The sequence below is a fragment of the Cygnus olor genome, chromosome 25 (assembly GCF_009769625.2).
Source record: "Cygnus olor isolate bCygOlo1 chromosome 25, bCygOlo1.pri.v2, whole genome shotgun sequence".
Taxonomy (NCBI): domain Eukaryota; kingdom Metazoa; phylum Chordata; class Aves; order Anseriformes; family Anatidae; genus Cygnus; species Cygnus olor.
Genome location: NC_049193.1, coordinates 1288761 through 1301823, shown reverse-complemented (window position 1 = coordinate 1301823; position 13063 = coordinate 1288761). Strand labels below are relative to the sequence as shown.

Sequence of the window (13063 nt, the reverse complement as noted above, 5' to 3'; positions counted from 1 at the left end):
GTGGCACGGCGGGGCCGGGGCTGGCACGGGGGGGCCGCAGCGGAACCGGGACCGGAGCGGCTCCCCCGGTCCTCCCGGGGCTGCCCCGCGTAACACCGGGGGGGCTCCGGGGCGAGCACCGGCCGCAGATGCGCATCCCCCCCCAGGGTACCCGGGGCCGGGCTCATCCTGCCCCGGGGGCTGCGGGGTTAAACCGGGGGAGGTGGCGGGGGGGGGGACCCCGATGCGTGGCTCCCGAGGAGGGGAGGGGGCAGCGCTGAGAGAAGGAAAAAACCGGGGGGGGCATCACCCAGCCGTGCCTCAGTTTCCCCACCCATAACACGCGTCCTGGGGCCGAAGCCCCCGGTGCCACCTTCCCCCAGGGACGTGACCCCAGGGGACGTGACCCCAGGGGACCCCCCCAGCCTGTGCCCACCCCACCGCCGTGCCCTGCCGGGGTGGGCTCTGCGGGGGCCACCCAGCCCCGCTCCCCCCCCCCTGCCCCGCAGGGACCCCTCGCGGGGAGGGCGGCCGGCCCGCGCCGAGCCCAGGCGCGAGCACAGCCCAGTTTGCTGCCTCCATTCCCAGAAGAAAGACTAAAGTTAAAACATCTGTTAATTTATAAACCAATTTAACCATGACTGGTTAATAAATAGCTAACAGCTGCCAGCCCCGCTACCCCGCCGCCCCGGAGAGGGGCACTCTGGGAGCACGGGCGCGAGCGATTCCTCCAGCCGGGCTCGCGGCTCTCGCGAGCTCTCCCCCCCCCCGCCTTGTCCCCCCCCCCCTCATTGTTGTGCCTGGTCCCCAGCGGGTGTCCCCGAGGTCCCCTGGGGATGCGGGTGGCCCGGCCGCGTGCGGGGCAGGTGGTGGTGGCCACGCGGCGAGGGCTGGGGTTTGCCGTGGGGAGCACGGTGCCCGCGGCGAGGGTGGCACCGCCGCGGTGCGGGGTCCTGGGCGAGGGGCTGCCGTGCAGATCCACGCGGGGAGGGACACGCGGGCAGGCAGCGGGTACGAGCGCTGAGCGGTGCCTGGGAGGGTCTCCGGGCTGGGGGCGGGGGGACAGGGGACAGTGGCACTGCAGTCGCTGTTGTGGGCAGCATCGAACAGGGTGGCCGAGCACAGGCTGCAGCCCCTGCCTCGCCTGCCTGCAGGGTGGGGACACGGGGACATGGGGACACAGGAACACGGGGGCGTGTGGATATGGGGACATGGGGGCACAGGATCATGGGGACACAGGGATATGGGGGCACAGGGACACAGGGACATGGGGACACAGGGCCACAGGAACATGGGGGCACGGGAATATGGGGACACAGGATCATGGGGAAATGGGGACACAGGGACATGGGGACACAAGGATATGGGGAAACGGGGACACAGGGACATGAGCCCCTGCAGGTGGTTGGGATGTTCTGGTGGGTGCTGACATGGGGGAGCTGGGGGCGTGCCGGGTGTGTGCGCACAGAGCAGGTGCATGCACGGAGCGTGCAGGGGGTGTGTGCAGGGGATGTGCACGTGTGTGCGTGTCTGTGTGCAGGGGAGCTGCATGAATGTGTGTGCCTCTGGGTGCAGGAGATGTGCCCGTATGTGTGTGCACAGTTTTGTATGCTTGCAGGGGCTGTGCAGGGCTGCGTGTGCAGGGTGCGTGTGCAAGGAGTGCACAGGGTGGTGCCCATGCACGTGCAGGGTCCGTGCGTGCCCCCTCCCAGCGGAGCCACAACTCCCCGTTTCTCCTCGGCACCCGGTGTCCCCGTGGGACTGTGGCACGTCCCTCGGCCTGTGCGGGACGGCGCAGGACGGCTGGAGCATCCTCGGGGCCGCGCGGATCCAGGAGGGCAGCGGGCACAGAAGGGCCTGGCCCAGCGATGGACGGGGAGGTGGGGACCCCCCCGAGCCCCCAGCCCCCGTCCCCACCACCCGGGGCCGAGCAGGGTCACCGTGCCGGGCGCGAGCCCCTTCCCGTCCGCGCGTGCACCGACACATGTCGCAATAGTAATGTAATTTGTAAGTTAACAATGGGCAGCTTGAGGTTTATATTTAATTACAACGTTTGCACCAACCTGAACTCACCCTTATTCATCAATAATGCATGGGTTTGTGTTTATCGCTGCTTAATTAATCTGTGCTTACGACAATTAAAGGCTTGCAAAATCCCCAAAGGTGGCAGCGGGGAGCGGCTGCGCGGCGGCAGCGGGAGCAGGAGCCAAGAGGGGAGCAGCGGCCGGGCCCCCCCTGGCTGGGCAGGGGGTGAGGGCAGGGAGCATCCCCCTGCCCGTGGGGACAACCCCACCGTGTGCCTCAGTTTCCCCGGGGATGCGCTCTGCGCCCCCCAGAGCCCCGCAGCCCTCCTCGCCCGCCTTCTCCCCGCGTGCCGCTCGAGCTGCCCGGCTCGTCCCCTTCTCCTCCATCCCTTTGCCCTCCCGGGCCGGGTGCCAGGAGCGGGGGCCGGGGGTGGGCAGGGGGGGCCAGGCCAGCTCTGCGCCTTTAAGTGCGGCGCGGCGCGGCTGTCCCGGATCAGCCGGAGCGCCTATTAAAATTTTATGCGAAGTGTAAATGGGCCAGGTCTCCAGCTTCCCGCTCCCTCCGAATGATTTATTACTCGCAAATACCACAGAACTAATTAGTATAGTAATTAATTAATACGAATTTGCATATTTGCATGTGCAATTAGTGCAGTGGAGTGATTACTCTGAAAATGAGAAGTTGGGCTCGTCAGATGGCAGTGTGAACTGGAGTGGAAAAGCCTCGTGCAAATGAACCCGGGCGGCGGCGGCACGCGGCGGCACGCGGCCCCGGCCCCACGTCGCGCCGGGAGGCCGCCAGGCCCCACGCGGGTCCCTTGCCTTGGGGGGGGGGGGGGGGCTCGGCCCCAGGAACCCCCCCCCAGCCCGGGCCTGGCCCCGGGCCCCCGCCATGGGGACCGCTCCATCCATCGGCCATCTCCATGGCGACTCGCCGTGCCAGGCGCATCTCCATGGCAACGGGCCGCAGCCTCGCCATGGCGACTGTCGTCACCGGCGCCGTGTCGCCATGGAGACTGCATCCCCCCCCCCCTCAGCCCCCCCCATCACGGCTCCCCAAATCCAAGCCCTGCCGAGCCCCCCCCCGTTCCCGAATGGTGCCGATGGGGGTCCCGATGCTCCCCGGGGTGGGGGCCCCAAAGCCCCGGGGTGGGGGGTGGAGGGGCCTGGAGTACCCGGGAATTGGGGGCGGGGGGGCCCAAAGCACCCAGGGGTGGGGGCGTGAGGGTCCCAAAATACTGGGTGCTGGGGGGGGGGGGGGCCCACATTGCCCTGGGGTGGGCGAGGAGAGCCAAGCCCCACGATGACAGCACAGGGCCGGACCCACCCCCATGGGCTGGCGTCTTGAGACCCCCCCCATGTGGGGGCCCGGCACCCCCCCAGCCCCACAGCTCCTATTCTGCCCCTTTTCCTTTGTCTCTGACGCCACCCCAATCCCCCTCGTTGGTGTCCCCAAGCCCCCCGCCCCGCTGCACCCTGCCGTCACCGAGCGCATGGCCGGGACGACCACCTTGGGGACATCAGGGGGACAGTGAGCTGGGCCATAGGCTGGGGGGAGGGACGCTGGAGGGGGGGGGGGCACGGCCGCGGGCAGCCCCCGCAAGCCGCGTGCCCCCTCCATCGCGCCCCGCCGGCTCCCCGCAGCGGGCCCAAGCGGATGCCATCTGCTGTGGGGGGGCCGGGGGGGGGGCCGGCGCCAGCAGCGCTCCGTCAGCCGCGCCGCGTTGTGCCCACGCTGGTGCCACCACCGGGCTGTGTCCCCCCCCACCCCACCCCCACCCCAGTGCCCCCCCTGCCCCAACCTTTGGTTCTTGGGGCCTTGTGATGTCACAGCCCAGTGGCTGTGATGTCATGGCCCGTTGTGACCTCACAGGTGGCCCTGTGACCTCACTGGTGGCCCTGTGACCTCACTGCAGGCAGCTCTGGTGGTACAGCCACAGCCCCCCCCCCCCCATGGGCCCCCAAGAGGTGCAGGGGCACAGCAGCAGAGAGGGGCTGGGACCACCCCAGCGACCGCCGGGTGACAAAGGGGACCCGAGCCCCAGGACCCCCGGCCCCCACCCGAGACCTCCCCCCCCCCCCCCAGGCTCCGGCACTTTCCCACCGGGGACAATTCCCAGGCGTCTGCCCGGGTGACACCGCGGGTGACACCGTGCGCCTCCCAGCCACGCCGCAGGTCCGTGGCCAGGGCGAGTGACAATGGGTGGCAGGGCATGGCGTCTGGGATGGCGGCAAAGGGTCCTCGGACCCCTCCCATGGCCAGGAGCCCCCCAGGGCCTCAGGGCCGGTCACAGCCTCTCCCCATCCTCCTCCTCCTGCAAAAGAAAGAGAATTTTCTGACAGCTCCCCCCAGCTCCTGGCTGAGTCCCAACCCCGCCCGCCTCAAGACCGCCCCTTTCCTCCCTGCCCTGCCTCAGTTTCCCTCTGCCACCAGCTCCCCCCACCCCAGGCTCTCCGTCCAGCCCGGGACCCCGCGGTCCCACAGCAGGGACACCCGGGCAGGGCACCCGCAGCCCCGTTCCCCCCGAGGTACCCCCGCCCTGCGGTCAGGGACCCGCTCACCGCTGACTCCACGGCACCCGGGGACGGCTCCCACGAGGGAGAGCTGCTCCGGGGCCACTTTGTCCCCACGGGCAGCAGGGACGGGGACAGGGACAGGGATGGGGCCGGGGACAGGCTCAGCTCCCGCCGCCCTCTTCCTGCGCTGACACATCCCCGGCGGTGGCTGCGCCGCGCGTTCGCGCATCCATCTCTCCCAGCCTTCACCTCCCAGAAATATTGCAGCACGGAGCCAGCTCCATCTGGCAGCGCGGCCCCCCCCCCGCCGCGGCTTGCGGGGAGACGCCGAAATGGCCCCGAGCCGGGGCTCAGCCCCACGCCGAGGGGGCCAGCAACCCCCATGCCCCCGTTTCGGCCCCCTCCCAGGGGCCGGTGCCCCCCCGAACGCCCGCGTGCCCCCTCTGCCACCGCCGCTTTCTGGGGCTGAGTCACGTCACCACCTCCGGGAGATGCCACCGCTCTGGGCACCGTCCCCATCCGTCACCCTCCTGCTGCAAGGAAGGGGAAGGGACACAGGGGGTGGTTTTGGTGGAGGAAAGGGCTTCGACCGGCACCGAATCGCCCGGCCCTGGCTGCCTGGAGAGGTCAACGCGGCCTCGCCTCCGCCCTCCTGCCCCGCAGCCCCATTCCCACAGCGCTCGGGGCCGGATCCTGCGCATGTAGCCCCTGGTGCCATGGTGCTGGGGGGGCCCCGCTCGCTGCCCTGGGTGAGCCCTGCACCAAAATCAGGATGGGGCTGCCCCACGCCCCACACTGCCCACACCTCCGGCAGCCGCAGCGGAGGGGACGGCGCGGGGACAGCGTGGGGGTCCTGCACGGGCCGGCCGAGGGTGTGCGGCACCGCTGCGGCCCCAGCACAATTAAGCAGCCAGTTTGGGTTTTCATCTCCCCGTGCCCCTTTCATCTGCGCTCCCTGTTTCATGTCTCCACTTTCTTCTCTCTCCAAGCGGCTGTGCATGCTGATGAGGCGCCAGCCCCGCTCCCAGCCCTCGCCACGCGCCTGCTGCTAATGAGGCTTTAAAGGACGCGCCCGGCCGGGCCACGCCGGCTCCTCCTGCCCCTACCCCAGCCCCTCATGGGCCGGGGCGGCTGCGCTCGCTGACCCCCGGGCGTCCCCTCGGCCTCGGGCACCCCCGGAGCCCTGCGGATCCCCTGGGCCATGGCGCTGCCCACCCAGCGATGCCTGAAAAATGGAGGTGGCAGCGAGCGAGGGAGCCGGACCCCCGCTGCGATGCGCCGGGAGCCTTCGTCCCAGCGGTGCTCTCGCCCCTGCCGGGCACTGCAGGAGGATGTGGCACCGGCACCGGCGTGGCTGGGCCCTGCCTCCCCGTAGGCCGGCGCCAGCCCAGGTGCCATCTGCTTGGCCGCAGCCGTGAGTGACAGCGTGTGAGCTGTCCCCCCCCCCCCCCCCCCCCCGCTGCCGGTGGAGGTCCCCCTGTCACGTGCCAGCCCCGTCACCTGCACCGGGGCGGTGGGAGACGCGGCCGCTGGCACAGACCCCGCGGCCGGGCACGGCGAGCCCTTTGTCTGCGTGCAGGCAGCAGCCCCGGCCACCACCGGGCCACCGCGTCCCCAGCGCGTCCCCACGGCACGTGCCCGGTGTCGCCAGGCCTGTTTGGGGACACAGGCCTGCGTGCAGGGCTGCCATCTGTGTCCCTTGAGCCGGGCACGGGGCTGGGGACTCACGGGGACAGAGGGGACCCAGGGTGGAGCCGTGGTGGCCGGGAATTTGTGAGGGCCCCAGGGGCAGCGATGGTTGCAGGGGGAGTGGGGGGGCCCAGAGACACAACGCGCCCAGGGGTGCCCCCGTGACTGAGCCAGGGGAGGCTGGTCCCACGGGGCGGGGGGGGGGGGGGGGGGCATTCACAGCCTGTGCACGGTGCACGGTGCTTGGTGCACGGCCAGGACAGGGCTGTCCTCAGCCTGGAGGGGACACACGACCCCTGGGGATATGTCGGGGGGCACCACCCCCAGGCCCTGCCGGGGGCACCCTGCCCTCACCAGCACCGGGATGGGCCCGGGGCCGCTCTGCTGCCGTGTGGGGCCGGAGCGGGGCAGGTGCTAGCACAGGTCCCTGGGCTCTGCCCTGACATTGCCTGCGCCAAGTTGCAAAACCAAGGGAAATGCAGCAGCCATTTTTGGCTGGCGCATGCGGCGGGGCCGGCACAATGGGGCCGGGTGCCGGCAGCTCCCAGGGGCGTCAGGAGGTGCTGGGGGTGCCAGGGTGCTGCCGGAGGGTGTGTGGTGCTGCAGCGGGCAAGGAGGCACACGGCAGACAAAGGCCTCATGGGCGGCACCGCGGCACCGCGGCACAGCTGGGCCTCGGCCGCCGGCACCGAGGGACCCGCGCGTGGCCTCAGGGATCGGTGTGCGCCCCGCGTGCACCGGGGAGATCGTGCATGCATGTGCAAGTGTGTGTGTGTGTGCATGTACGTGTGCGTGCGTGCACTCAGGAGGGTGCCAAAGGCTGGATGTGTTTTTGCGCAGGGCCGTGCCAGTGGGTTTGCAGAGAAAGGCTGGCACCGGTGCGCAGCCCGGGGGGTGCCGGAGGGGGCCGGGGACACTGGCGGAGCCACCACGTGTGGGGACCGTCGGCCCCGCAGCCCCCCGCCCTCCCCACGCCACGGGCAGCCCCTGCCCACACCGGCATGGCCGAAACGGGCACCGGCACCGCCGCCACCTCCCGTGGGCCCTGCCCGGCCGCAGCCCCCAACCCACGCCGTGCCCCCGCGCCACAGCCAGCCCCGCTCGGCTGGCGGCTGCGGGTGGGGAAGGAGCCGGGCGAGCCGCCGCGCCGTTTTGCAGCGAGCCGCAGATGCCAGCTCGCGGCGAGGGTCCCCGTGGCGTCCCCCCCTCGCCCCGGCACCCCCGGCCACCCCCGGCACGTGCAGGCCGAGCAGGGTGCCCGGCTCCCCGCCGCCCTGCCCGCTCGCTCCATTGTTCAGCCCCAGCCCTGCTATCGCCTGCATCTCGCCCAGGTCCCATTTTGCGGCGTGTAGGCAGATCTGTAGATTTGGAAGGGTTTTTTTTTTTTTTTTTTTTTTGAGTACAGAGTGACAGATGGCGAGTCCTCCTTCCCCAGAGAGACAAATCTCCCTGAATGCAAGCGCATGTCAATCATTAGCTCTCATGTGATAGCTCTCGCGCATGACGTGCCAACCATATGGCACTGGCAGCAGAGCTGGTACCCCCTTTGCTGGGTAGAGATGCCACTCTCGCCTCCTTTTGGATAGAGGACTGCAGGAGGCTGGAGCACCTCAAGGAGCCGCGTCCTGGTCCCAGAAGATGCTGGGAACAATGAAATAAGAATTCCTCCAGTCAGCGCCGAAGGTGAGTTATGTAAGAAGTGGAGGGCTGGGAGGGCAGCGGAGGAAACTTGAATGGAGAAAAGGCAACTTCCATGTTGATTTTGTTTCTCCGCCACGTCTCGCCCTTTTTTCCCCCTTTTTTCGTTCTCCCCCAACCCTCGCTTCCCCCGGTCCCCGCCGGCCCCGCAGGTGGATTTTTCCCCCCGACACCCCCTGGAGGTGGGGGGGGGCAGGGGCATTTTCCCCCCCCGCCGCCACCCTCCCCCCCCCCCCCCCCGCGGTGGCCGCGCCCGGGGCTCCCGGGGCGGCGCGGTCCCGCCGGGACGGAGCGGGCAGCGGCGGCCGCCCCGCATCAACGAAATCGGCGCGGAGCCGCGGCGCCGCCGCCCCCGGGAGCCCCTGCCCGCCGGAGCCGCCCCCCCGCTCCCCCGCGGCGCCCCCGGCCCCCGCCCCGGGCGGCGCCCCCCGCCCCGGCCCCGCCGAGCCGCCCGGCCCCGGGGGCGACCCCGCGGGCTCCGCCGCCCGCGCCCCCCCGCGCCCCCCACCGGGGAGGGGGGGCCCCGGGCACGGCCGCCCCCGCCGCCCCCCCGCCGCGCCGCCTTTCGCTGCCGCCGCGGTTTGCGGGCCGCGCTCCGCCGGCCGCCCGGGGGGGGGGCTCCGGGGCGGCGGGGCTGGGGGGGGGGCCCGGCAGGAGCTGCCCCGGCCGGGGGGGGGGGGCCGGGATCGGGGCTGGGGGGGCGGGGGTGGGGGGCACGGCCGCGGTCGGGCTGCCCGGCCCCGGGACGGCGGTGGCGGAGCCGTGGCCGGAGCCGTTTCGGCGGCGGCGGCGGCGGGGAAAAGTTGGAGGCGTCGAAGAGGGGCCGCGGCCCCGGGGCCGGCCCGCGGGGGCTCCGGGCCGGGGGGCACCGGGCCGGGGGGCGCGGGGAGGGGGCGCGGCGACCGCCGGGGGAGCGGGGCGGCGGCGGGGGGAAGGAACCGGGGAGGGGAAAAGGGAGACGGGGGGGGGACGGACCCGGGGCGCGGCGCCCCGCCCCGAGGGTGCCCCGGTGCCCCCGATGCCGGGCAGCCCGGGCGGGGGGCGGCGGGGGGCGGCCCCTCCGCGCATTCGTTTTCGCCTCCCCGGGGCCGCTCCCGGGGCCGGGGAACGGCGGCTCCGCCCGCGCCCCACACCCCCCCCCCCCCTCCTTCCCCGGAGGCCGGCGGCGAGCCCCGGCGGGGCGGGGGCGGCGGGGCCGGTTCGGCCGCGGTAACGGCGCTCTTTGCCCCCGCTGCAGCCATCATGTTGACGCGACTTTTCAGCGAGCCCAGCCTCATCCCCGAAGTTCAGAAATTCTCCAGCTGGGCCGAGGAGTGCGAGGAGGATGCCCGCAGCGACAAGGAGGAGCGGAAGGGTAAGGGCTGCGCCCTCCCCGAGGAGCCGCCCGAGGGCTCGCTGGGGGAGAGCAAGGAGGAAGGGGAGCTAGGCGGGGACGAGGAGGAGGAGGAGGAGGAGGAGGAAGGCCTGGAGGAGGCCGAGGGCGACCGGCCCAAGAAGCGCGGCCCCAAGAAGCGCAAGATGACCAAGGCGCGGCTGGAGCGCTCCAAGCTGCGGCGGCAGAAGGCGAACGCCCGCGAGCGGAACCGCATGCACGACCTGAACGCGGCCCTGGACAACCTGCGCAAGGTGGTGCCCTGCTACTCCAAGACCCAGAAGCTGTCCAAGATCGAGACCCTGCGCCTGGCCAAGAACTACATCTGGGCTCTCTCCGAGATCCTGCGCTCGGGCAAGCGGCCCGACCTGGTGTCCTACGTGCAGACTCTGTGCAAGGGGCTCTCGCAGCCCACCACCAACCTGGTGGCCGGCTGCCTGCAGCTCAACTCCCGCAACTTCCTGACGGAGCAGGGCCAGGAGGGGGGCCGCTACCACGGCCCCAACGCCTCCTTCGCCGTGCACCCCTACCCCTACCCCTGCTCGCGGCTGGCCGCGGCGCAGTGCCCGCCGCCCGCGGGGCCCGGCTCGCACGGGCTGAGGACACACAGCTACTGCGCCTCCGCCTACGAGAGCCTCTACGGCAACGCGTCCCCCGACTACAACAGCTCGGAGTACGACGGCGGGCTCAGCCCCCCCCTGTGCATTAACGGCAACTTCTCCCTCAAGCAAGACTCTTCCCCCGACCACGAGAAAAGCTACCACTACTCTATGCACTACTCGGCGCTGCCCGGCTCCCGCCCCGCCGGCCACAACCTGGTCTTCGGCTCGGCGGGGATGCGCGGGGGGGTGCACTCCGAGAACATCTTCCCCTACGACATGCACCTCCCGCACGAGCGGGGCCCCATGTACGAGGAGCTCAACGCCTTCTTCCACAACTGACCCCCCCCCCCACACCCCGGCCCCGCCGCCGCCCCCTCCCCGTGCCCGCCCTCTTCCTCCACCCCCCCCCCCCCCCGCAGCCCCGGCCGGGGGGGCCGCGGCGGCCCCGCGGACCGGCCCCCGGGGCTCCGCCGCGGGCTTTGGTGCAATATGGGGACCCGGCCCCGGCGGCGGGTCCCCGAGCCCCGTGGGGACAAAGTGCTTTTTTTTGGAGGATTTCTCCTTTTTTTTTTTTTTAAATTATTATTATTATTTATCCCGCGGGGGGGGGGGCGCCGAGCGCTGCCCAAGGCCCCCCCGGCAGCGGCGGAGGCGCGCCCGCAGTCCGGCCCGGGGCGCTGGGTCGGGCCGCTTCGTTTGCTTTTTAATTCGTTTTTATTTCTCGCCTTCCCCCCCCTGCCCCCCCGCCCCGCCCCGTACCGTTTTGGGCCGTTTCTCCCCTCCGCCGCCGTGAGCCCCCCCGAGCATTGGACACCCGCTGCCCCGGCCCGTGGGAGCGAGAGGAGAGCGCGCTGCGGCGCGGAGCGAAACTTTCCGAAGCAATAAAGAGGCGAAACGGAGACCCCAATATTTCTATCTATGCAAGCAGGCCCGGCCCGGCGGACGCTCAGAGATGCACTTTGCTTTGGGGGGGGCCCGGCCCGGCCCCGCTCCCGGCCCCGGTGCCCGGAGCTCCTCTCGCAGCGCGTGTGTCAGGACGTTTTTTACCTGTTTTAAAAAACTTGAAACGGAAAAAAAAAAAAAAAAGGAAAAAAAAATAGGAAAAAAAAAAAAGAAAAAAAAATGCAGAGCCGCCCCGGTTTTCCCGAGCTGGCGGAGCCGGGGCCGGGCACGGCAGGGCAGCCCGCAGCTATGCAAGCGGGAGCGGCCGGGGCTGGCGGGGCTCCGGCGGGGCTGGCGGCGCCCCGGCCCCCGCGGCTCCCGGTCCCGAGCCTGCCCCTTCGTCTTCGCCCCGGTGTGATGCATTCCTTCGGTCGGGAGACGCCGGAAACCGGAGATAACGCTATTTTTGAACCTGCCCGCACCACCTTAGAGAAACCAGCATTTTTAGAGACCAGGGAGGAGGAGGATTTCTGAGAAATGTTTTAAAAACGAAAACAAACAAACAAAAAGTTTTGCAAAAAAAAAAAACAAAAAACAAAAACAGAAAAAAAAAAAACAAAAACAAGAAAAAAAAAACAGTTGTAGCAAAGGGGACCCGCCTGTCCGACACCAGAAGTGCTTTCGTGTTTCTGTTCCGTTTCATTTCGATTAATAAATATTTATGGCCAACGATATGCAAGAGCCCCCCCCGCGCCGGGACCGCGCCCGCTCCGCGCCCCCCGCTCCCCGCCGCCGCGGACACTGCTTGGCGGCGGGGGCGGCGCGGGGGCTCCGGGCCGGGGTCCCGGCACCACCACTGCATGCATCGGCCCCCCCCGGGCCCCCCCGGCCCGCTGGACGCTTGCAGCCCCGCGGCGGCGGCCCCCGCCAGGACTTCTCGGCCGTGACGAGCCGCGGCCGGTGCGATGCGAGGCGAACCTGTAATTACCGAGCGTCCTTCGACGGCGATTAATAAATATTCAATGTTGACTCCGCCGCCTTCGCCGCTTTCCTTCCGACCCGCCCGCCCCGGGGCACGGAGGGGGGATAACGAGGGGGGGCGGCGGAACGACCCCCGCCCCGCGCCGGGCCCCGGGACCGGCCCCGGGACCGCTCCGCCGCTCCGCCGTGCCCGAGTGCGCGGCCCGCGGTGGGGCGGCGCTGATATAACGCGGCTCTACCCCACGGGTGTCCCCCCCGGGACCGCGGAGGCGGTGTCCCCCCCTCGCCAATAAAGGCACCGGGAACCGGAGCCGCGGACCCGGCTCGGAGCCGGCCCCGCGGCCACCGGCGAGCCACGGCGGGCAGCCCGGGCGGTGGCACCGCTCCGCTCCCTCGGGGACGGCGGCTCTGGGCTGGCCTCGGTCCGCTGCCCGCGACTGGCATCGGTCCGCGGTGCCGGTGGCCCCGGCGCGGTGCCCGGCGGCGGTGGCCAGGCCGGGTCCTTTGTGGCCGCCCCGGTGCTCGGTCGGCTCGGAGCCTCGGCACGGAGCCCGGTGCGCGGTGCCCGGTAGCCGGTAGCCGGTTCCCGGTGCCCGATGCCCGGTGCCCGATGCCCGGTGCCCGGTGTCCGGTGCCCGGTTCCCGGTGCCGGTGCGCGGCGCGGAGCTGTCCGCCGCGGCGGTGCTGAGCGGGCGCCGTGCCCAGCCGCCTGCCCCGGCCAACCGCCGCCGGTGCCTTCGCCGTCCCCGCCACCGGGACTCATCCCCCGCCGGCCGCGACCCCGGGACGCGGAGCGGGCTCCCGGGCACACGGCGCCGCTGCCCCCGGCCCCGCGGGCTGCAGGCACCGGGCACCGGCACCGGGAGTGCGGGGACGGAGCCCTCGGGTTCCCTCGGGGAAGCCGCTACGGGGGAAAACTCGCGTGGGGGCAGCGTGCTCCGTGCCCCTGCGGCCCCGCGGATTCTGGGGAAAATCCGCCGTGTTCGGGGCCGCGGGCAGGGACGGCCCCTGCCGGGGCTGGAAGCGGCCCGACGGGAAGCGGCTCCGGCCCTGCCCCGACGAACCGGGCCCGGCCGGGGGAGCGGGGTCCCCACGAGGTGCGCGGGGTCCCCCGGAGCCCCTCCAAAGCCCCGCCGACCCCGGCCCCGGCCTTCGCCGGTGCCCGCGGGGGAGCGGAGCCTCTTCCGACGGCCGCCGCCCGGCCCCGGGACGGGAACGGTTTCTCTGCGGGAAAAGCCCCGGGGCGGGGGGTGCGGGGCCGGGGGGGCTCCGGGCGGCCGAGCCGGGCGGGCGGCGGCTGCGGCGGGGCCGCCAAGGGG

General features: G+C 71.4%; 1 protein-coding gene across 1 annotated transcript; it reads left to right on the top strand.

The window, feature by feature from the left end:
- The first annotated feature begins 7433 nt into the window (after window positions 1-7433).
- On the top strand, window positions 7434-10244 carry NEUROD2 (neuronal differentiation 2). Its single transcript, XM_040536872.1, has 2 exons — window positions 7434-7892; window positions 9145-10244. The coding sequence occupies exon 2, from the start codon at window positions 9150-9152 to the stop codon at window positions 10218-10220; it is 1071 nt and encodes a 356-aa protein (XP_040392806.1). The 5' UTR covers window positions 7434-7892; window positions 9145-9149; the 3' UTR covers window positions 10221-10244.
- The last annotated feature ends 2819 nt before the right edge of the window (window positions 10245-13063 follow it).

What these genes read in the sequence shown, in the direction of transcription:
- NEUROD2 (XM_040536872.1), top strand. Translation starts at nt 9,150, where the DNA reads ATGTTGACGCGACTTTTCAGCGAGCCCAGCCTCATCCCCGAAGTTCAG.